This window comes from Opisthocomus hoazin, chromosome 8 (assembly GCF_030867145.1).
Source record: "Opisthocomus hoazin isolate bOpiHoa1 chromosome 8, bOpiHoa1.hap1, whole genome shotgun sequence".
Taxonomy (NCBI): domain Eukaryota; kingdom Metazoa; phylum Chordata; class Aves; order Opisthocomiformes; family Opisthocomidae; genus Opisthocomus; species Opisthocomus hoazin.
In genome coordinates, this window is record NC_134421.1 from 44207194 (window position 1) to 44232593 (window position 25400).

A 25400-nucleotide genomic window follows, 5' to 3' on the forward strand; every position below is an offset into this window, starting at 1 on the left:
TCCTTTGTAAAATTTATTTAATGCTTTGTAGATAGACTCAAGAAACACTGATGAAAAAATGTCATTCAAAGCCTATGTCTGGAATAACAGTTGGTTCAGTGCAATTGTTAGTCATGTTGCAGAGATCTTAATTACAAAAACCATAAACATTCATGTATGTGAGTGAATGGTGAGAGGCCCGTGGCTGTAGCCTTCAACCTTTTTAGAGTGGCAACAGCGCTTCTGTTCTCCTGTGCAGTTACATCCTGAAAGTGACAGGATGTTACCGAAGTCAAAGCATTGCATTTTTCAAAAACAGGGGTGTCACTGGAGCTCTAAGTCAAAACAATGAAATAAAAATTTGGCAAAAAATATTAACCTGTCAACAGATGTCATATTTCTTAGAGCACTGGCTAACTATACTAGCAGATTATCAACTGCAATGTCAGTACCACAGTAGTGAGTTAGTTTTTATACCATTCCTTGTTTTGCTATGTACTACACAAAAGCTTAGAAAAAACTCACAGAAAAATACAAAGCTTTACTGCAAAACAAATTAATGCAAGAAAATGATGGGTTTAAGTACTAAAGAGATACGAAGCATTGCTTCTTCCTATCCTGCTAAGGAGCCACAGCTGTACTTCATTTTAACTTGACGTGTTTCGGAACTCATATTCATATAGGTATTTAATGATCCGAACATAATGGTCCTATGTAGTATAATTACTTATATGAAGGCTCAACTTCATATGTAATCTTGGAAAACTTGATTTGGTTCTAACACTGAATAAGCTCTTTAACAGTGAAAATGCTTTGGAGGGCTTGGAGGCTATTGATTATGGATCTTGAGCACAGTTGACAATCATTGTTATTCTTTCTTGACAGACTCCTTGTGTCTTCCTCCTTCGCAGTATAGCCAATACATGGAGAACAGGTAGAGTGCAAGACAAACCATCAAATCATAGTGGTAGAGTGTTGCAGCAAATAAAAGAAAGAAGAAGAAATAAAAGATATTGGAAGTAATATGTTTTAAACTTGCAGACTTCAGTGCTTCACTCTTCTTGTTAGAAATATCTGCAGAATCAGAAATGTGCTGGCTTTCCTTCTGTGAGTCATCAAGCCAGTTTAGCGTTTTCCCCGCAGTTATTAAACGGTCAGATAGAGACCCTGTCCCCCCAGCTTCTTCGGTAGGCTTACCAATTAAAACCTCTGGCCCTGATAACTTCTCTTGTTTGAACTCTGCTTGATGGAAACATTGACCTGTATTCCTTCCTCTTCCTTCTCTAGAAATTGCTATGTCTGAAGTGGAAGGTACTTCTTTTTTTTCAGCTTCAGGGGTCAGGTTTTTATTAGTACAAGCCACTTCGTTTGGCAGACTTAACTTGTACCCTGACTCAGCAGCAACCTCGTCAATGACTTTGAATTCAAAGTGTCTGTACAGATGCTCCATATCTCCTGCCACAGTGGACCCTTCAGAAGATGCCACTGAAGAGCTTTTATAATGGTAACTGGGCACAGCATTTGTACCAGAAGGTGGCATTTTTGTTTCAGCTTCAGCATGTAAATAGGAAAGGGCACCAACATGGCTTGCTTTCCTACAGAGCGCTTCTGCTTCCTCACTGTATAGATGCTTCTTGGTGCTCGGGGGACATTTGGATACTTCTGAATATAAACTTTGCTGCAAATCTTCTTTCTTTCCTGTAGCAGAAGCCTTTACTGCTTCTCCTACAGGTAGAATATTGCCGATGTCTGGTTGTGCTTTGGCACGTTTTTCCCTGCTATTACATACAGACATCGTTTCTCCTTGCAGTGTTTCATGTACGCGTGCATTATAAATATCTAAAACTGATTCCTTTTCAAATTCAGTGTCATATAATACACCCACTGTGTTGAGTTGACAAAGAGCATAATGTGAACCATCATTTCTCCCTTCATGTGTATCAAATGCTGTTTCCTTTTCCTCTGTGGGCCTGTCACTTAGTGCAGTCTCTTGAGGTAGCTTAGCAATTACTGCTTTTTCACTGGCAGACATTTTTTCTGGAGCACTTTCTGACGTTGTTTTAATTATATAAGCTGTACCTGCCTCTGCTTCCTCTGTAATACCCTGCTCGGAGACAGAAGACTTTTCACAACTCTCTGCCTCCTGGCAGGTAAACAACCCCTTTGTGGAAGCCACACTCGGAGGCCCTGCGCTCCCTCCGGCTCCCTGCCGAACCTCACCGCCCGTTCCCTGCCGCCTCTGCTCCGCGGGGCTTGCCTTGCTTTCCTTTCCTATCAGTCTGCCTTCAGTCGTCTCATCTGACTTTTCCCTGTCTTTTAACCTCATGAATGCTCTGCGTTCCCAAACGTCTTCAGCTCTCCTTTCATCCCAAAGAGAGGATGCCGGGGGATCTGCCGCCGCGGGCCTGGGTGCCTGCTTGTTGTCTTCGGCTGGCAGAGGCGTTGTGTTCAGCGCCATGGCGGCGTGTTTTCCGTGGGACTGGAAAGGCTTGGGTGCTTCCTCCTCGCCGATTAGTGCTAAGTCTGCTACTTCGATGACTTTCTTCTCCTTTCCTGCATCAGTGTTATAGTTCTTTCCTGACACTTCCCCAACTCCTTTTTTTTGCGTATATTGGCTTTTTGTGGAATCTATTGAGACATCAGCATGTGCAAAAGTGTCGGCATATAAATCTCCTCTTAAATGTACCCGAACTTTGCTTTCAATCATGTTGATTTTTCCTTCATTTTTGTCAGCCTCTGACAACGGTGAATCCAGAGTTTGGTGAGACGTTTGTGGCGCTGGGTGCTCCGGAGCTGGATTACCATTGCCATCCAGCGTTCCTGCTATGCATGCATTTAATTGCGTGGATTCATCATGCTCTGGAGAAATGGTTTCTCGTCTCACTTCACAGGCCCCTTTCAAGGTATCAGCAGCATCCTCGCTGATGAATAACCTCTCCATCATCTTACTTCCCAAGGAGCTATCCGTTTCACCTTTCGAAATATCTGTGTGGCTCTCTGCCTGTCGGCTGGAGACAGTAGCCATAATATCAATAGCCTCATTCTGCTTTGTCCCAGCAAAATGTTTTGCCGATACAAGGCTCTCACTGGTACCAGTATGTTTCAAATACTGCTCGCCACTGTTTGCCGAGCAAGCAGTGGCTTCCTTCCCTGATGGCTGACTATTATAATCTCTTAGTGAATACTTAACTTTGTCTTTTAATTCTCCTTCTATCTCTTGTGAAGTGTTTTCAGATGAGGAACCGATAGGCACAGGGTGCCTTAGGAAGTCACTGCTTCTGTCTGTATACGTTATCTTTTTCTCCAATCTTTCAGTTTCACTTGGAAAATTAACTGGTTCAGTTGTGTATAAATTCCTTTCAGCTCGCGAAGAGGTACCTCTAGCTCCTGTGAAGTGCTGATTTAGCTGAAACAAAAGAATAGAAAAGAATGATCAAAAAGTGCTTTGCAAAAATGTGCCAAATAAAGGAGGCAAGATTTTGTTATGGAAAGTTTTGTTTTCAGTAGCAAAGCTTTTATGGAAACATGTTCCAAACCATTTGCAAAATTTGCATTGTGTGTATTTTTTAACATAGGTAATGAGCTTTATGGTGGTGCTGAAAGGAGCAGGAAATAAAATAGCATTCAGACCCCCCCCTCTTTATTCATGAGTTCAGTAAGCTGCTAGTGCATTTTATACAAATCAAAGCAGAAGAGAACATTCCCTTAAAGGAAGGCTAATTCATTCTCTATATATTCGGTTCTAGGTTTGGAGAGAGGGAGGCGTGAGGCGAGGGGGGAGGATTGGCGCCTAAATGAGGGCATTGATACAGTACATCAAAGCCTGGTAATGTATAGTATTGTCCAGAAAAACAAAGACACATTTCACACTGACAAATACTGTAAGGATTATCTGTGCTTCAGTTCTCTCAGGGACCATTTTATAGGCTTCAAACTAGACTGTTTTTAGACAACCTGGTAAGACATGTGTTGGAAATGAGATTAGCAAAGTAAAAGGCCAGAAACTAATCACTCTCCCTCCTAGCTCCCAAACATCATATTGTATTATTCAGCTGTGCCTGCTTGTCATTGCACTCTCTTCTCACTTTAGCATAGTCACAGTGATAGCACTAGCTGATCAATTAGAGGCTAGCTTCTTGGGCACCGCTTTATGCATTTGCACTTGCTGTAGATACCCCCATTACAGTTTCTCTTATTAATATGTTTTCTGCAAAGCCTCTGCAAACTATTAATAGTAAAACGTCACTCAAAGAAAAGTGAGGGAGCTAATGTCTCTGCAAATTCTGTTTTAATGACCCTCTGCCAACCAGTGCTCAAGTGTATTTGAGTTCTTCGGTGATGCCAACTGTCAGGATTTAACAGTGAGATGCCTGGTTTTTTTTTCCCCTCCTCATAACTGACATTTGCATGATCTCAATAATTATATGCAAATCTTACGATTTCCCCTTCTTCTCACATAAGGCTCATGTTACTTGTCAGCTGCACAGCTGTCTTGTGAGCCAATGCCTGCGCGTTTCAAAGATTTGGTTGCATTTCCATCTATTATAAGACTTCATTGTTTAATTCATTAAAGAGCGCATAGTGCAAATTAACATCTAAATTATAGCTCCCCATTCATTTATTGTACGCACAATCCTGGCAATTGATAAACAAATCGTTATATTTGATTCCGCTTTTTGTAACAGGGTGGACTGAGAACAAGGGATTTTAGCGGTCTTCCTTTTTAACTTTCACCGTAAAAAAAAAAAACAGGAGACGTTGACTTTCAGGCAGTGAAAGGTCCCACAATAGGCAACAATTTTCAACTTTTTTTAAGTAAAGACAAGAAAAATTTATATTCAAATAAGAGGAATTTATTGTCTCTCTACCAATAAGGAAAAAAAAAGAAAGGTTCTCATCTTCCTCTCTGGTCTGATTCAGCATTCACATTTTCACAGGTGATAGCTATTATAATCTATGATTATGAATCTATGCACCCAAATGATATGAGCTGAGAATAGACACTGAGAATAATAGATTGCTGTACGTGTCTCATTTATTGCCATTTTTTCTTTCATACTGAAAAATGCAAGCCAAACCACACACACAAATCCAAATAGATTGAATGTTCACTGAGTGTGAAATCTATTATAACAAATTTAATGTCAAATACTGATATAGAAAAATCTGCTAATATAAATATTTATATATTTATTTTGCTCATATAGCATGTTGCATAGTTATCCTTTGAAAAATGCCAAAAGCAAACAGTACCATAAATATAAAAATTTTACCAAATATGAAACATTTATTTAAAAATATTGCCATCCTACAGACTAAGAGGGGAGATTTTGAAATGCTACTCTTTTAATTCCTTCAAACTGTCATTCAGGGCCTCTGGTAAAGAAGTAAAAGGGAGAAGTCATTCATTTAAGACCAGAAAAACTTGATGCACTATACTGAAATCAAAGCACCTCCTATTGTTGAGTCAGTTAGTGATTCAATCAAAGTACAGGCCAAGGCTTCACATTTGTAAATTAGTACATCAGTCAGCTCTGTTTAAAAGGGGCATTTCACCAGCTTTGAAACGTAAATGGATTAATATCATTTAATACTGTAGATATGATTGTATAGGACTTACCAGCAACTCTAATTCTTTTTCATCATCTTCATGATCACTCTGGTTGTATTCTGTATTTTTATCTTTTATATTTTCATTAGCTGGTTTGGTGTCTTTGTCTTCTGCTTGTGAATAAACAATCTCTGGGATGTTTGTGTCTGAAGAGTTAACAAAAACATACTTGAATAATTTCCGTGAGGTTGTTTGTTAGACTATTTTTTAATTAACATGTGCAGTAAGGAAGAACTAATTAAACCGGGTGTTGTACCTGAAGTCCTTGAATTATTCCATGTGTCCTCGTCAGACGTTGCCAATATTTCTTCTTTGCTGTTAAACCAAAAGAAACTTCCTGTGTTATTCTGCAAAAATTATTGTTCTAATTCTTCTTAGACTCAGTTATAAAGACCACTAGTTAATTACACAAAATGTTGAATGCTGTTTGAAATTCTGAAAATAACAGCTTTATAAAATGTAGCTTTTTTTGAGTGACCTGATATTAAGTCATGGTCAAACAAAGAATTGGCCAAGAAAATGAAAATCTGTTGACCTTCAGATTACATTGCAAAGCTGATGGGTTTTCTCAGGCCTTTCCTGAGAAAGCAGCACAAAGGTGATTAGATGGGTCAGTGACAGGAGAGCGTAACTTTGGGGTCAGACAAGGGTCTGGAAGGATGTATGTGTTCGGGAGACTGGGCCTCTCTCTTTCTTATATTTTTCAAATATTTTTATGTATACAGAGATTACTGGAAAAAGACATGTGCGTACACAGTCTAAATCTTGTTGCTAAGCTATGCCTGGCCGGCAGGAATGAATTCTGCTCCCCTGCAGCCGGTGCAATTTTTGCTGTTTCTTTGCTGGCTGTGAAAAGAAAGGCCAGGTCCAACACGACAGACACCTACGGAGAGATGCTGAGTGCTGCTGTCCTCGTCAATATCAATGCAAAGCGATAGCAGTTTGAATTGCGTGCTTATAGGGGGGTAACCTTTAGGGTAAAAGGGAAAAAAAAATGTAAAAAGAATGTCACTTATGTAAAATGCAAATTATTGTATCACTTCTAATGACTTCTCAATTTTTTTTTTCTGTAGGTCTTAATTTATGCGTTTTTCAACCAGCCGTCCACCTCTGTTACTGAAAATTACTTTCTAATTTTCAAATATTAATCTTTTCCCCTTCTATTTTCTCCTGGAGTCTTTCATTTGAACTGATATAACATTAACTCTGCCACCTAAATGCTTAATTCAGAAGAAGGATGCTAAATTTATACTCTGTTAAAAGAACCTAGACATCGACTGTCACCAACTTTTTAAAATCCAGCCTTTACAGGTATTGCCAGACTAAAGTAGACAGAAGATCCCACCAGTCTAGCATCTGATCTCTGACACTGGCCACCATCAGATACTTCAGGGGAAGATGTAAGGTTCTTGTAGGAAAATACTTGGAGTAATTTTCACTGCCCTGTTAAATTTCCTCTTGGCCTTTTGTTGTTAGAAGCTGTCCTTGAAGCACAAGATTTGTCGCTCTCTCAACAGTTCTTTTTCACCATTAATTGCAATAATGCTGAATATTCTTGTTATTCACATGAATGCCATGTCACTCTTGAATTCTAGTACATGCATAGCCTCCGCACGTTTCTCACTCTCTTACTCACACTAAGTTGTACTTTCCCCTGCCAGCAGTTAATCTGCACTTCATCCTGAAAAGGCTGGCAGAGCCAGGCCATTATTTTCAGTAGATCTTTAGGGGGTTTAAGGTAAATAATTACTCCTTTTTATTTTTTTTTTTTTTTTTCTCTTCAAATGCTTGTCTTAGTGGTACATCTTGTTCCCAATTTTCTTCTGCCCTTTCGTACCTTTTTCACCCACCAGCTCCCGTAAGCCTTGACACTGCGTAGATTGGGCCTTAGCCATGAGACAGATGCATTAAAGCATTTAGGTGCTAATAGGGTGTCTGCAAAAGCTCTGAATTAGGAGCCAAGACATGTATAACACATGAGCTGAGTCAGTCACCCCAAAATAATGATCCCAAAACCACATGGGCACAGCAGGGAACCTTCTATTGCTATCCAGTGGGAAAAAAAAGAGCATCTCGAAACTTTTCTTTGAATGTAGCGGGCTACCTGCAGTGTTCAGCCATGTGGATGCCACTCTCGGGACACAAGGATGGCATCCTTTGCTGCTAGAAGGGGCCCTCATCTACTACTTAAAGGAATGGAGTTTGACACATTTTTTCTTTCAAGAAGCATTCCCAGAAGGAGAGATGTTCATCCCCCCATCTAACAAAATAGTCTACTGGCAGCCAGACTTTGCATCCAAGATACAGTGGCACTTTCAGCTCCTATCACACCCTGATCAGATTCAAAACCCCACTGCACACGTATCCAGAAAATACCCAGATTACCAGGATGCAGACCATCTGAGGAGAAACTGGAGGGCAGATTTGCCTACTGCTCTTGAATTTGGATGTACAAGCAGAATCCTTACTCTTTAGCTTACTCTTCATTCCTTGGAGAAAAGAGAAACTGAATTCTGTCTCCTGTTCCCTGTGTTCCCTACCCAGTGATTATTTCTGGTTTTGATTAAGAACTTTTCAACGTAAAATACAGACAGAGTCTTTGAATGAGGATACTATGGAGGAGCACCTGTTTTCTGAATCTTTAAATGAACAAGTATAAAGCTGCTTCAAGCTGGATGCCTACAGGCGTGTGCCAGGATGGGGTTTGCTTGATCTAGCCTTAGCTTTCTAAGAACCTATGTTCAGGCATTCGTGTACATCATCCATATCATCAGCAGTGAGAGATTAACACTCCCGAAAGGAGATTCATTCCCTCTGTCATGGACATCACGAGTGAGATAGAGTGACATATCTTTTGAAGGAGCTTCTCTGCCTCTGGAACAGATGGACCACAAAACAACCCTACAGTGACAGTACAGCCTTAGGCTGGAACCATATGTTTTAGATGATAGCTGAAATTAGCTAAGTGAATCTCACCTTGCAACTCTAAATTCAAGCTGGAATGTAGCTGTTGAGTTATAGTGGCTGGGGCTGTAACACAGAATGTGTGACCTGAGCCCCTCAATTTTATTTTTGTTGTGATTAGAGTCGAATTTGTCCTTAACTCTTGTACTAGTAGCATCTAGAGTCCTGGTCAGCAAGTTTCTTTTCACAACCGCAGCATAGGTAATAAACACCAATGATCATACAGCCTCGCAGCCTGGAACCACACTGCAGGGTTTGAAACATAACTTCTTGCATGTTGCATTGAATTTTATAAAGATTGCTGGTTTATAGCCCATTATTTGTGCACACCTGTCCTACAAATACCTGAGTACAAGGAAAGTCAGTGTAACAGCTATTTTCCTTCTTTTATTTTTACATCAGAAATATCTATCCTTATATAATTATTTTAGTGGGAAATCTAAAATTAACCCAAGTTGAGGATATTGATACTGCAGTCTTTGAGGATCACAAGGACCATAAACAATAGTCATTTAACAACACTACTTCAGTTTAAGAAGTGATATGAAGATGTTGAGACTACGGGTACAGACAACTACAGAACAGTCTCAAACATACATGTACATTCTGAAGACTGAAATACTTCCCAAAAGCCAATAAAAAATAGCCCCTTCATCAAACAGTATCAATTAGAAGGTGTTTGTCTAGTTAGTAGGTTTTGTACTGACTATTTTTTCTTCATATTTCTCTGCAAATTTCCTAGCTCACTATCAGAATTCCATGAGTAGATTTTTTAATTATAATATTAACTAAGTATTTGTTTTCTAAATTAATTGTCTCAATGTGTTGTGGAGGGTGGTCCAAATGTGTCTGCACTGTGTAGTGGCAAAGAGAGAACACAAAATTTGTGTTCTCTTTAAAAACATTTAGTTTTATTTTTAAGTAATCTAGGCATTCTGACCACAATGCAAGCTAGAAAAATCTGTTATATCAGCTGATGCAGTTCCCCTCCAACATAAGCACCTGGATACCTGCAAAAGCTCAGCTGCTTTTTCTCCTTCAGCTGAGTGGGGCACATCTTCATAAAGTACATCAGGAACTTAAGAATTTCTACCAGCTTATCGTTCATTTTGACTGAGTGATTAAAAGGAAGCAGGAATGAAAACAGGTTATCACTATAATTTTGCATTTAGAAAGAACAAATAGGAAGTTCAGGAACTAGTTAATAGGACTGAGAAGACTGAAAAGTTGATGGACATTATGTGAAGGAGTTGAGAAGTCGCAAAATTATGTGAACTTGGCATACCAAACAGAGAAAAAAAGTCGTGCTTGAGCCCTAAAGATGTGAGGAGTAGACAGACAGTGTATAAGTGATCAGAAAAAAAATCATTAGCCAATAAATAATATCGTTTTGACTCCAGAAAGGGTTGGGATAGAATAAGACATGTCAAAGCTTTGGAATTATTCTTTTTAAGTTAAATAGCAAATTTTTTAGAAGCAAGGTTTGAGCAAGATTTCAGATACTCTGTATATAGCCCCACAATCAAAAGACCTGTAAACTTTTCTACCACAGTGCTAGTAGCAGGGCAGAATCTTACAGGAACAGAGATCTTACATGGCATAACTAGTAAGGACAGAGTTAGAAAATGATATCATTTCATCCAGTTTAGGAGCAGAACTCAGTGTTTAAATGTGCTCCAATTAAGAGGAGCAGATAATGTCCAAGCCAAAATACTGAGAGACTCAACAGAGGAAATCACATATTTGTTTAAAATCTTTGCTATTTGAATCTATCAAATTGGTCCTGATACTTCTGAAACAGTATCAGAAGAGTAGGAAAAGTAGTATCTACATTTAGGAAAAAGAATACATGTAGTGTCAGGGAAACTACAGGCCCAGGCGTCTTCAAAAAGTTTTCACCATAGACTTAGAACAAAACTGAAATGAAAGAATAAATACAGATAAATGGAACATGGTATAAAAATTCCAGAATCACCTGACAATAACTGTCTTTGACAAAATTACTATATTTCCCTTGTCTAAAAATCAGTTATCTAATCTATCTGGACTTCATTAAAGCATTTGTTGTGTGGCCACATGGGAAATTTATTAATTAAACTGGAGAGGAGGAGATGAGTACAAGAGCTGGGTGGTGGGAAAGGGGCTCGGTGCCAAGCGGGGCCCCGCGAGCTGGGCTGCGCAGAGCTGGCAGACGTCGCTGGGGATTTGGAAAGGACCGGTTGTGTGATCAGACTTACTCAGTCATGTTATTACAGACCAAGGCACAAAAAGTCAAAGTTAAATTAAATCTGTGGCAGTTAGGAAGTTGGGAGACATCACCAACACAGAGGAGGTTTGAAAGAAACGGGTGGCCGAGAGGATCAGAATAATAGATAAGGGATGAAATTCAAAATTATAAAGTGCCAGGTTATACAATTAGGGACTAGAAGGAGTTTCTGCCACAAAATGAGGGCTCAGAAATTGGAAGAAACAAGCAAACAAGAAAAATATGAGTTTGGTTTTGGCAGAAAACATTTCCAAGCCACCAGTGTGAGATGGCCATGGCAACAAGGCAAACAGACGTCTGCAGTAATGCGTCAGAGAAGGTATTCCCACTAATGAAAGACTTCTGAGAAATATTCATGTCATGGCACCAGGCACTAGTAAGAACTCCTCTGGAACATTTGTATATTATGCTCAAGAAAGATTAACTCAAACTGGAACAGGTGCAGAAGAGGACTACAAGAAGACTGGCAGGAGGAAGAATCTGTATTAACCAAGGGGGAAAATTGAGTGTTTCTATTTTCAGCCAAGAAAAATAGTCTGAGAGGAGAAATAAATGCCCTCTCGTAGTGTAGCAAAGGGGTAAATACTGAGAAGGCAAAGGTATTAAGCAACAAGACTTTGTTAATGCATTAATAGAAAGAGTTCACAAAAACATTTGTTGTGGAAACTCAAAAGAAGATCTGTAAGGGTTAGAAAAGTATATCCTGTAATTTTTCAGTGCGAGTACTAGGCACAAGAAACTAAGAAGGTCTCAGTATGGAAACATGGATATATTTTTGTGAAGGGGACTAGGCAACACATTTCCCAAGGGACAGGGCTTCGTGGTCCCATGGTCCCAGTCCAGACCTATTTCAAGTGCTCCTGTGCAGCTATATGCCCTGAGAGTTATGCTTTCAGAAGCCCACATTTCACTGTGGAACAGCAGGTGCTTTGATCTGGTCTGAAATAGGTTCAGGACGACAGCCAGGAGCTTCTATCTCTTCATAATGGGTGAGGTTGTTATAGCTTGTCGTGGTTTTAATTCACACACTAATATTTGGCAGAAGTTGTGTCTGTATGTTTGTATAACCCACAGCACCGTTCACATTGTTCTGTGTCATATCCACTCATGCTAGATCTTAATACCTAAATCACAAGATATTTATTTTACAGAATGTGGGAAAAGACTAAAATTTTTGGAGTACAGAGAACGGAAAGACGAAAATGTACCTGTAAAACTCTTGAAATTAATGCAAACTGAACAATTTTTTACTGTCTCATATTTAAAAGAAAATGTAGGAACATATTATTTAGTCTGAAATTTAAAGAGGTATGGAGACGTTAAAGTATTTAAAAAACATATTTCTCAAACATGTAGTTAAAAACATGTGAGACAAAAAAAGTTTTCAATACAATTTTATTTAAAGATTCAGATAGACTTAGGCTTTCACAGAATCTTTCATGCTTCTGATTTTTACTTCAAGGTGGATTCAAAATAAAAACAATCCTTTTCTGTTCTGAAGTTGAGATGAATATAAAATGTCCTCATGCAAGGATATGGCAGGACTGAAGTTGCTAACCAAACAGTAATTCTATTTTAATTTCAGGTCAGATTTCTAAACCTAAGAGGAGCCTAATACAGCAGCAACCTTCAATACAACTACAGTGTGTCTGGATCTAGTGCTGAAAATAGCCAGCCTTGCTGAAGAATGCCACTGGGAAGTAAACAACATATAAAATCCTTGAAAAGAAGTAGTCAAATGTGTCAGCAATGTTTTACTGAGAAGCAGAAGAGCAAAAAGTAAATTAGCGGACGTGAGTGCTCGGGTTTGAGGTGTCACCGGAGCCAAACAGGCATCCTGCACAGAACAGCAACCCCATGAAGCTGGGGAGAGGAGGTGCACATGGGGAGGGAAGGGCTGGTAGTTTGGCTTGGTTATTTTTGTATCATTAGCAGCAGATGCCATATCAAAAGGAAGTAGAAAAGGAAATAACTATCTGTATTTTAAAAAAGAACAAGCAACATCAAAATATATTTTTTAAATTTTATCTGCACGTTGAAAACAGAAAGCCTGTAAAAGGTTTGGAGGAGTTGGCTTAAAAGAACATTTATGGGAAACTAAATAAAGGATTTTCCGCATGTAATTCTGAACCTCAGTAGTATGGTACGCAATATCATTCAAAACCCATGAACACAAAATTAAAATAAATTTCTAAGGAAGAAGGAATTTTGGAAAGCAGTACGAAAGGCTCTGTATGTGTAAAGCTCTAAATAGAGCTTTAAAAAGACACAGTAGAGTAAGAATTCAGCCCATTTTTTCACTAAAATAACCAGCCTCAAACAGTTGGCTTACTAGAAAATTACATTAAAAATATTGCTCTAATTATACAGGTCTTAAAATACCAGCAGGATAGGAGAGAAACTACTAGTAACACCAGTTCATGGAGAAAAGAAAATGCAGGAAGTGAAAAAAAGCTGGTACTATAAAAAAAGCGTTAAAAACATAAGCCTGATTCTGGTCTCGTGATCATGGTGAGATTACCACTGAAGATACATCTCACCCATCCTCTAGGATCTAGATCCAGTTTGTGTCCTGGCCTCTCTGTCTTTGTACAACAACTCATGAAAGGGGTTCGGGAGCTGCCAAGGATCCTGGTGTGGATTTCCAAAGTGCAGACTTTGACTTCTCTTGTGAAGGGATGTCCATAGCTAATTCTATTCCATCTCCCTCACTGAAAATGTGAACTAAATATTTAGCAAGTAAAGATAAACTTATTCCTTGCCTCCATAAGTCTCAGTCCAAAACTCACTATAGGGACAAGTCTCCTAACGATTTAAATTGATGCCCATGTTATTGACTGTTGAAGTTTTAGTCTTACAATAAAGCCATTCCACGATCTCTTATCACACATGGTTCCAGCACCCTATAACTATTAGTCTCAAGCCCTGCTGCTGCCAGAGAATTCACAGCCTAGCTCGAGAATGGGACGTACAACTTTGGCTTGAAGCCATCTTTGTGCTTCCTGGGGCCTTGTTTTACTGCTCTGCAGCATAAGCCAGGGCTGTCAGGTGCCATGGAGAAGGCGGGGAGGCTGCGGATCACCTGCCTGCGCACCAGCAAAAGAGGGCATATACCTGATTTCTCCTGTGGAGAATTTGTGATGTGGGAGACTGTGCCTGCTGGAGGTGTGTCAAACGGCCTCCCCACCAAGCAACACTTGACCTGGTATTTCTGGGTGCTTGAAAATCGAGAGGTCACCAGATGTCTTCAGCAGAGCCATGTGTGGTGGGGCATCTTTATGTGCAGCCACCTGTGCGTTGTGGATAGAAGCCATTAAGTGCTCAGCTTCTCAGAAGCAGACCAGTACCATGCACAGAGGCTCCAGTGCTCAGCAGCGCCCAGCAGCGCTGGCCACAGGCTGGTGGGCAACAGGATCTGACCTCGTCCAGAGGTCTACCTGCAAACTGTACCTTCCCAGGCTTTGAGGTCCCTGCAGCTAAAGAAGAGAAAGAGCCCTGATAAAGCTAAGGAGCAAAATCATTGTTGTTGCAGGAGCTAGTGCTTGTTTCTGATTACCCTGCTTCGGCGGGGGGGTTGGACTAGATGACCCACAGAGGTCCCTTCCAACCCCTACTATTCTGTGATTCTGTGATTCTGTGATTTGTTTACCTGCACATTTTGTCTAAACGAAGGCAGAATATTGTTTTTATGAACGGTATGCTCTCATTTGGAATTGACACTAATGAATGCAAGGCCCTTTCCCCCTCTTGTTTGTACCATCAAATTAATTAGCTCTATTGTGACATCAGTATTTTTCTCAAGCAGTTCAAGGCTTGAGCATTTTCCTTTCTTTTCCTAAAGGGCATCTTCAGTGCCCTTTGTCTACCATAAGAATCATGCATCACTTGTATTTTTCACAACTAATGCTGTTTATTATAAAAACTGATTGTGATGTGAACATTGTTATACTGTGTGGCAAATTGCCCAAACAATTACTGTAAATGCATGAGCCATAAACTGTACTGCCAAGGACACTGGTAGGTTAGCTCCTATAAAAGAAACAATTAGAGTCTGAGGTGAAAATAATAGAGATGAGATGATAGTTATTGAAAAGGCAGAACATCCAGTTTAATGTTGTAAATATAGGTTTGTGGATTACACTGATGGTTTTAAAGTGTTCAGGGCTTATTGAATGGAATAGAATATTACATACTTTAGAATGGGGCCATAATTATTATTCCTTTTTAATTGTGATGTCTGATGCATTTGTGAGCAGTTGTTGAGAACATCCTCACATTATACTGATTCTAGTTCTAAATTATGATCCTGCTCCAAGGGTTTTTATTTTTTTATTATTTTACTTTTTTAGCATTTTGTTGTTCAGGGTCTGTTCTGAATAAAGTATTTTCTCTTGAGGAACTTAGAGTGCTGAGAGGGTTACAGCAGTAATTATTTCTGTTTCAGCCTACACACTTCACTGCTTTAAATCATCATTAGAAGTTTCATCCCTCAGCAACTCCTGCTGAGACAGTCTTAAACTCCTAGAAACCATTAGATAAGAATAGCTTATCTTTATAACAATTTGTATATAAGGGTATTGATAAGAATTTGCTAGAAATTAAGGGAACACTTTTTTTGTCTCAGGAATCATCTAAATACAGAATAAAGCTTTTTATGATTGCTAAAGAATTTCAATCATTCAAACCAGATTTGCAGCATATGAAGATCAGGGTGCATAAAAAAATAAGTGCACCTTACAAGAAGACGTGTTATGATAGACTATGGTAGGTATAAAGAAATTGAAAGAAAAGTGACATTGCTGCATGAGAAAATTAAACGGTCCTCTGCTCCTTTAAGATAGGACATAGGGATATAACCCAATGAAATAAAATTCAAATATCAGACTCTAGGGAGAGCACTAAACAACTGGACACAGAATTATGATTGGCTAAGAAGGCAGAGGTGCCGGGCACATAAAATCAGAACTGGGGAGAGTCTGCCCAGGGTCGGCGAGGGGAGGACAAATTGGGCAGCAGAGCAAAGATGACAGTGAGCAAAAGGCAGTCGGTGTCAACACTGCAGCATGTGTGAGCTCCGAAGTACCAAATCCATTAGTAGGGTGGAAAAAAAAGCAGTAAAGTGGCTTGGAAAGAAAGTTGCAAGGAAACTAAGCACTCGGCTGTACCACCTTTCAGGGAAATGCTCTAAGTCATTTTCGGGCTTTTACATACTGTTAAGAGAAGCTGGTCTTAATGCCAGGTAGGGGCATCACAGCTGTGTTGGAAACTGATGGCGCCGGGTGGAAGTCTGGGGAGGCGCTGGGGAGCAGAGCTCGGGCAGTGGCTGGGCTGTGGGCCTGGGCAGCTGGCTGCGTCCTCAGGCTGAAATAACTGCCTCCTACAAAAACTCGAGGCAGAGTCCAGGGAACTAGACCTTTAGGTAGAGCAGAAACCAACAGCTGCACAAATTACAGACAGAGCAACACTGCAGAGAAGGGTGTGAGCACAGCGTGGAGTATTGCTGTCCATGCTGCCAACAAAGCAGAGCTCAGCGAGCACTGTCCCTCAGTTCTGGGCTCCTAACACACAGGCCCGAGTTCCTATTTGCCAGATGGCTTTACCTGGAAATATGGCCAATTCCTACCTACGAACTTTTCAGCTTCAAATGATCCTTCCTTCGGGAGTTGTTACGTGATATGTGCCTGAACCACTGCATCACGTGTGTCAGTATCTTAGCCTTCTGTTTACATAGTTTTTTTCAGGAGGTATTTAAAAAATAGAAGAACAACAGAAAAATAATTTAATTTCAACAATGCAGAAAACAATAATTTAAATTATATTGTTATTCCAAACCGATTGAGACCACACAGGAAAAGATTCAGAAATTAAAGCAAAAACTGCAAAGGAAATCAACAGCCATAAATGAGTAGCTGTGTGAAAATGAAGTAGAAATTATTGAATAATATTTTAAAATATTAAGCCATTACAAGTGATCCTATGAGAATGAAGCTGTACATAAAATCAGAGCCCTTATTACAATTCTAGGCAAGACTGATTTTCTTATATGACCTTCAACTACCAGTGGTGTTAGAGAAGGCTCAATCTAGTTCTTAGTAAATAGGCGTCACCAAACTAACAGGACTGACACTAATTAGCTCCCTTGTTGATGCTGAGGACACGGAAGATAGAGGCATGGAGATGGAGTGACCCACTCGTCATTAGAGCGGTAGGTGAGGACATTTGCACGCTGGCATGGCAATGGAGGCTTACACTGCAGCTACCATTTTGAAACTACGCTGTGAATAGGAGACTGCGTTATCAGGAGAGTCAGACTAGCAACCTTCATAAGCATTTTGCACGAAAATAGAGCCACAAAGAACCTCTGCTTAAATGTTTGAAATCTGAGGAAGACCATATTAACCTGTGGTATTTTTCCCCCTTGTGGAAAAGCCCCTAGTTTTGGTCATCCCATCTTAAAAAGGGACTGACAGAAGCAAAGAAGAAAAGGTGGGCCAACAAAAAGGACAACAAAGGACTGTCAGTAGCTTCTAAACAAGGAGAGGTTGGAAAGGAAGTTTGGAAAGCAAAGTAGAAAAAGATGCTCAGAATAAGCGGTATAGAGTATGAAGATTAATAGTATAGAGGGGGACAATTGATCAAGAGAGAAGCTGTAAGGGAATTTGAGTGTTTTTTCTGAAAAGATAATTCCCAGTAGGGTTCAGGCAATGTTTGTAATAAACCTATTTTTATTAAGATTATTGGATTGGTGCTATCCAGGGGATTATATTTTCCAATTACTAATATTTTCATTTTTCAGTCTTAGTTTATGATTGAAGCAGGGACATAGGTGGCACAGAACAAAATGCATTGGCCTGGTTTGGGATGAGAATAATCATAGCCTCAAAGAAAACAGAGTCCCAAGAAATTAGTCTTTATTTTCTAGCTCATTAAAAAAGACCTTGAGTTTTAATGGCAAAACATTCGTACAATTTTTTTTTTAAATATAGATGCACATCTGTGCATTTGAATATTTTAGTTCCATACAGTCTGAACCAGGAGCCCAACACCAAACCTTTAATATAGCCCTCTCTATCCCCAATCCTCATGACTATAGGTGCAAAGACTGCAGAAAAACCCATGCATAAGTCGTCAGTTATATCTCAAATTAAGCTACAGAAACTATGAACAGGAAGATTGCAACTTTTATCAGACCCTTTTACAGCTCTGTCGTGATTGCTGTACCTTATTATGATACGCAAGTAACAACGTTGAAAAAAAGTTCAGAAGTCTTTTTACACAGCTGTTTTGCACGCAGATTGGTCAGAACATTGCATAAATCCCTTAATAGAGTGGGCTTACTATTTGAGAAGCAAGGGAATTCTTTAGGAAAGACTTCCCTGAACAAGATCAGAAGATTTACCGACAGCTCCATTGTGAATGAGAAATGAAGCACCTTACGATTGGGATTCCTATCTCCAGAGCCAGGCTACAGAAAAAGGAGAAAAGATGAGTTAGAAGACAAGTTTCCTAAGGGCTAAGCTTGGCCTGAGGTCAGAGGAGACACTTCCTAGGTTGTTATTTTGTCTGGAAGGCCTATGGTCAAATATCAAAACGGTATTGTAAAAAGGAGTTGGGGGTAGTGCCCCTCTCTTCTTCTCTTGCTTCTTCCTCCGAGTGTTTTGAAAGATGGAAGAAATGTAAAAGAAGTACCATCAACAGGTCTTGCACTTCTCCCAGGTTGTATCTATTTTGGATACATCTGAGAGGAAAAAGACCTTAGCCTGTGTGGCACCTGGTCTTTCCCTGGATCTAATGTGGAAAAAAACAGAGCAGCAGCAGTTCCCGGCGGGCATGTCAGAAGAGAGTCATTTCCTAGAGGCTGACTGCAATACGCTTAGGCACGTATGCAAGAAGATGACAGATGCCTTAGAGAGACTGTAGATAGATAGATGGCAGTCAGGTGAGATTAAGACACAGATACCACCCCTGGGGAGGAGAAACAGAATGGGTGACCACAAAAAGCCTCATCCTCGTTCTTGGGAGAGGACAACTGTGGTCTAAATCTTGGAAAGAAATTGTAAGTTCAACAAGTATCTCAAGAGGATAAAATTCTCAGGTATTATCATGACAAGAAGAGACTTTTATAATATTTTTTTCCCCCCCACATGCTGTCTTACTACCGCAGAGCAAAAAGGCAGCTGTGATACGTATCAACATTTCTATGAAGACCTGGAATATAACCTAGGAGACAGGGTAGCTGGGGAGAGAGGAAGACCTGCGAACAAATCCTCTACCACAACATGAAGTGATCCAAGCTTGAACGTCTTATGCTTATCATCTAGCAGCCATAAACATCATTGCACGGACAACTCTTCTGCATCAAAGCAAAATGTAAATACAAATATACTTGGTGCACCTGAGTGCAAGGTAAGAAACACCTGCCAGCTTTACCTCATTCACATTCAGTTGTGTAGCTCAGTGCTCTTCAGTGCTCTTTAAGACTGCTATTAGTAACCAGCAGTAATAAATCTTTGGGTTTAGTGTCAGAGTATCAGCTGGTTCCGCAGATCAAGAGGAGAGTGGAGAGACAGTCAGAAAGCCAAGCCCCCCATTATGCTTTGGCATATCAACTGGTATTTTCTTGTGTGTGTCACTGAAGGCCTAGAGATCAAATAGCTACTTCTAACATGCTCCCACTGTATTTAAAAGTTCTTATCTCTTCCTTTGCATTAAGGTAGGGACTGCATTGAACTTCCAAAGTATTTGTTTGGAACATTTCTTTCTACCTTTTTTAACCGAGAAGATAATAAACATTTTATCTTAAAAATACGCTGGGTGATTTGTTCTCTGGACTTACACTGTAGCTGAATCAGTTGCTTCAGTTTCAGAGCTGCAGTGCTGTGGCTGGATCATGGTTTAAAGTTCATAATCAGAATAAACAGCTCAAATGACACTGGTACTGAATGCATTGATTAAATATGACTCCAGTGCTCTCAGTTAATGTTTCACTGACTTTAAACATCTTTTCAGGACTAGCATTTAGCCAAGTCAAGGTGAATGTAATGGAATAATTTTTTCCCAACTGAACGTTTACAAACTGTGATACCTGAACAGTGGACAGGAGACTGAGTATTGAAACGGTCATTAGCATCCTGGTTCAATTTACAAAACAGATATCTCACTAAACAAAAGAGTCATTGAACAATGGAATACAGGAGTTTCTTTAGCAATATATTTCTATTTTTCCAAAGGTCCTTAATCAGTGATATGAAAGAGCATAGAAATAAGCTCTTGTCCTGTAAATATTAACATTCAAGGATACTTTTACACATGCAGAGTTCTACAAAGTTCAGTGAGACTCCTCATGTTCATGAAATTATTTATTGTGCATATTTCAGGATCAAGCCAGTTGCTGCATCAAAGAGCTCTAAGAGCCAGTTGTAATAGTGTTACAGTATTGGCATATTTAAATAAACTGATGAAACTGCAGCAACTGCAAAAAAAAAAATCTTACAAGTATAAAGCCAAGCAATGCATGTATAATTACAAGTACTTAACATGGCTGAGAAACGATACTTGGATTACAAAGCATCCATTTTATATTCTTTTATGCAAACAAGTGAAAAAGCTTTATAGCAACCAATATTTCCCATACATTAGAGCACAAATTTCTGTTCTATAACGTTGGTGAGAGCAGTTTCTAAGGTTTATCGTGGAAGTGAGTGAGAAACCACTGATACTGATAAGATCCAGAGTAAATACTATGCTGAGATTGCCAGCAAAGCAACGTGATATTTTCATGTGTTGTTACTTAAAAGTTTAGCAGCTTATTTTAATATTTCTGCTGCAATAAATGGATGGCACATGGGTAGCACAGTTGACAATCACCAAAAGCAAAAATGAGACAGTTTTTCAGTCTGCAGGTACTCTTCAATTAGGAGACCACAAGTATGGTTAGCAGGTGTCTATTTGCTCTGTGCATGCCATTCTCATCCATAACTTCCACCTGTTTCTTTAGCATTTCTGTGATAGCATTCAAAGCCTTATGCCATTAACTTAGATATCTATCTTTAGGGTCTTTAATGTATTTCATAATTCAAATAGTAAGAATGCCAGGATTTTGAAATATTATGATCAGACAGATAGAAAAAAGACCACTGAGCATAGTTCCTGGCCAAGTAGAATTGTTCCCTGTAGAACATTTTTCAAGTGGTTTATCTCAACTTATTTTAAATTACTTAGGAGAGTAAGGTTGCAGCAATTTCCTTAAAAGATTACTCGAGTCACTATTGAGAAGCATGTCATAATACTCAGCCTCAGTTCCACAGCTTGCTTTTACCCACTTGTCTGAATACTATATTTCAGACCACCTTAAAGATTAATTCTGTGTCCCTGATAATATGGTCTTCAAGTACCTGGAGAAGACTTATTTCGGTGCCAGTGCTACCTACTTCTGCAGCCAGCAAAGACTGGCAATGACCAGGAGGCAAGAGCAGGGCTGGGAGTATGAGGTCGGACTGAAGAGCAGAGGAGTGCTGCTTTTAGCTGGCTCCCTGTGAATGGATAGCTTCTCCAGCAGCTGCTCTCCTGGTAAAAACAGTGCCTGCAGTCACTTCCTAATAATAGTAACAAACTTTAGTTAAATCCCATATCTTTATGCTGATCAAGGTGTAACTTGTGACTTGAGATGCCAGAAACAACCTTGAGATTAAATAGCAGTACACAAGGAAGATGTGTGTTTTAACACCTTTGCTGCTCTCCTTTTCCCTTTCCGATTATGATGTGCAATAATCAAAAGAACAAGGATTAAAAGGGAACATAATTTAAATGCCATATTTTAAATGGACCAGCTGGGAATAATACAGTTGTTCCTCAAAGCAAAGTGTATGTGAAGCTATTTCCAAACATCTTCCTCAGAAGTCTTTGATTTTTTTAATCACATCATGGGTTTGTGGGAAAGGACAAGAGGAGCTGATGCAGAACTGCATTCCTCTGGGCAACTGAGGCACTGGTCTGCCATCTGCCCGGGGTAGACTGACTGAGCTCAGTGCAGTCCTGCCAGGCTGGATCTCCAGCAACTTGATTCCTTTGCCTTCCATCAGACAGGGGATGAGACAGCAGCTGGAGATGGGAGAGCAGTCATGCACAGAAGAAATTATCTCACTGGCAATTGCTGTAAGACCATTCAGTATTTATGTTGCTGAAGCAACAAGTCTGTGGTGGCCCACAGACCTGGGCTTTTTAATCTCTTCTTTCTCACTATGCGTTGTACATAGAGCAACTCTTCTATGAGACATTGCCCCTGTTTTGTGTTCTGTTTTCAAGTGGCATCACGGAGGGAAGTGAATTGATGCACTATCATTCAAAGAAAGGTACGGTCTGGCAATTACAATAAAAAAAGCACAGGTCCAGCATCCGTTCAGAGTGATACACTTGTGGGGTCAGACAGGTGAGAGGGGGATAACTATAACACTAACAGTTATGATAAAAATACTAGCCTCCCCCTTCCTTGACGGAGGACAGGAGTCCAAATACACATTTTACCCTTTTGTAAAACAATTCTCATGCTTATCAGCCATTTTCCTTGTGCTCTTGCTCCTCCCGCTGCTCTCTTGACAGATGGCAAACCAGGTCCAAGCACAGAAATGGGGCGCAGCCTCACCAGTGACGGGGGAAATGGTCTGCAGGTCGTTATCACTGTGCCATGCAGCACGATCTACAGGAGTTTGCCTCATGCAACACACAACCAGTCCCTGTCTGATCAGACTGACGCAGGAGCCCGGGGTCTGCAACAAAACCACATGGTCCAAACCTGAGGACCAGGAGAAATCTGTGTTCAGAGTCATTATCCATGTCCCAAAACCAAGAGAGTCACACAAACAGAGAAAAGAGGGGAGCTGATACAATTCATTTTTCTAAATGTTTAGATGTATATATATATGATAGAAATCAGAAGCTCTCTCTTTTCCAGTGACAGCCTTCAAATTTTAGGAGTTAACTTTTTTCCCAGAAATATATTTGTGAGTATGTATAAGTCAAATGTACACTTTCAGATAGACTAAACCAGTAATTAATTCAAATGTTGTTTTTTCAAACTGTATTTTGTGCCTATGAATCCTTTCAAGATTTTTGAAAAGTTCAAAGACTGTTAAAACTTATGTTGGAAAGAATTTTAGCTTGGAAAAATACAGTTGGAAGCAAATACTTTATGAAAATTTAAGAGAAGACTATTTGCTCATGCCTAGACATAGAAGCAAAAGCAAATGAAACACAGAATGCATAGGCAGGATTTTAAGTCGTGGTTCTGAATATCCAAATCTAGACAGTATTCAGCATTAATTATTCCATGCAGTTTTGCTTTTCACTATCATTTTTTTCAGGTGCAACTTTTGAGGGTTAAGTGCTTTTTTATTTTCTTTCTTAATAATGGTGTCAGATGCCACCTCACTGCCCTCGTTCACACAACTTTGTCTTGGCTCGTATTGTTAAGGGTAACATGATATAGTCTTATTGTGTTTCCTCAGTAACTTCTTTTGAAAGTGCATATTATTCCTTTCACTTAACTAACGCAACTAATCTTCACTAATGATATTTAATGAGCCACACAAGTATGCCGTAGAGTGGATCAGGCTCTGCTTAAAAAACATAATTCTTTAACAGTCCTATTTTCTAACTGAAGAGGTAAATTGCACATTTTAAGAGAAAGTATAAATATCTCATAGCCAAGATTTTTTTTAAAGTTATAACAGATTTCTAAATTTGAAATAGGAGCCTAAATCAGTGTCCTGTTAAAATAGTCTTCTATTCAGATTGCTACAAAGAAATTTTTAATATAATATGTCCAGCTTGTGGGCATGAACAGCAGTATTCCTTACCTGCCTATTTACTGTGTGAGCCGTGGGTACAATTGTTATTACTTCTGTGTATATCTTTGCATAGTTGCAGCTCCTAAGACAAGCTAGTTACGATCCAGGACCCTGCTTTGATAAATGTTCTATAAACATCCAGCACAGCACATATAAACGCTGCAGAGTTTATCATCTGTACATAAAACACGAGGCGAGACAGAGACGGATTGGTGGAGGAGAGCCGGGAAACAGGCAGCACTGTTCAACGTGATGTGAAGGATCCCTAGCACATCAGCAGCCTCATTTTGCCAATTTTGGGGGGTTTGTTTTCTTTGCACTTTTTTCTAGACATCAAAACAAAGGAGTTTTAATAAGGATCTGAAGGAGAATAATGAGGTACTTTTGCAGATGTCTGCAGGGTGTTCCTCCTCATTCAAAGGGGCAACATCTACAAAAACACTTTGAAAAACAAGTGAGCAATGGAGGTTGGCATCTTAGTTCTTTTGAAACGAAAGGCCCTGATGCTGACCTCATTTACACTGGTGAAAGCTGTAACTCCTGTGAAGTCAGTGAAATCCTTGTAGCATAAAACTGGTCCTGGATTACAATCTGCCAGAGCTGTCTTTCAGAGGCTTTGGCAACCACTGAAACTGTATTCCAAAAATAATTTCAGCTCATTTTTGTATTTTCTGTAAGGTCTCTTTACATCCTTCTGCCACTAAAGAGGGTCTTGATAGTGCACGTTAGTTAACTGTTTGCAAAAAATGTATAGCAGATCTTAATGTAAACAAGAATCTGACTCCTTTGGTTTTACTATCACAAATATACGTGTGTGTATGTGCATATACATGAACAAATATGCACATATAGACATATATACATGTACACACACTTATATACATTCCCCTGCAGCCTGATATGGAGGGAGAAAACTTTACACTCTGATTAGAGACAAGGTAATTTTATGTTAAGGAGTAGACCTGTTATCTCCTTTCCCATTTTTTAAAATACCTCTCTTTCTGACTTACATATAATACATTTAGCATATACATATAAAAGCAGATCCCCCAGAAGAAACACTCCTATAACTTATGCTAGCACTGGGTATGTCAAAGGAGACTTCAGCGAAATAAACTTTTAGGAGTCATTCAACCTCAAATGCCCAAATGTATCTATATTTGCAGGGCAGTTCTGAAATCATCTGGAAGCCCAGGGCTCACTAAAGTAAGACTCAACTCTCCATGCCCATCATCTGCGCCACGTGGGCTACCTGAACTCAGACTGATGTCACACTGCCTGCATTTGCCTGTGATATTTGATATCACGGCCCTTCTGCCGGGGATCTCAGGCTATCTTGTTTACCCAGAATGGGTCGTGTGATACTTCTTGAAGGACAGATACGCTGTACAGAACCAGACGCAAATGTCAGGATCTGACCACACGGCAGGTAAAGGCATCATTCCCTCTGCTCTGAAGTACCAGGACGTTCCCCGATGGAAGCATCATCATGGTGGCCTCACAGCTGGCCCAGGGGACACTTACCAGGAGAGCCTTGTGGACTGGCTATGAATCAGGCCTTGGGCTATCCCCAGGGCTGCTCTTACACCATGGCATTGATGCAGGCACTAAGCCATGTTGCACGCTTCCCCTCACAGGGCTGACGTCCGATTAGAGCTGGCAGAGGCTCTCAGAGCAGCAAGTCTGGGTTTTAGGAAGGTAGGTTCTGCACAGGGGAAGCCCTGGCTGTCTCCCT

General features: G+C 39.9%; 1 protein-coding gene and 1 long non-coding RNA gene across 2 annotated transcripts in view; one reads left to right on the forward strand and one right to left on the reverse strand.

Annotated features, from left to right (window-relative positions):
* Positions 1–25400, reverse strand: part of PPP1R3A (protein phosphatase 1 regulatory subunit 3A) — a 27346-nt gene continuing 1946 nt past the window's right edge. Inside the window, exons 2-4 of the mRNA XM_009943438.2 lie at positions 5847–5905; positions 5600–5736; positions 1–3385 (exon numbers count right to left, since the gene is read on the reverse strand). Of these exons, the coding sequence (XP_009941740.2) occupies positions 848–3385; positions 5600–5736; positions 5847–5905 (2734 nt within the window). The 3' untranslated portion in view covers positions 1–847. The remainder of the gene's footprint in view (positions 3386–5599; positions 5737–5846; positions 5906–25400) is intronic.
* The window catches only part of LOC142362167 (uncharacterized), a 17429-nt gene continuing 10798 nt past the window's right edge, over positions 18770–25400 (forward strand). Inside the window, exons 1-2 of the long non-coding RNA XR_012764730.1 lie at positions 18770–18876; positions 18985–19226. This is a non-coding gene — a long non-coding RNA (uncharacterized LOC142362167). The remainder of the gene's footprint in view (positions 18877–18984; positions 19227–25400) is intronic.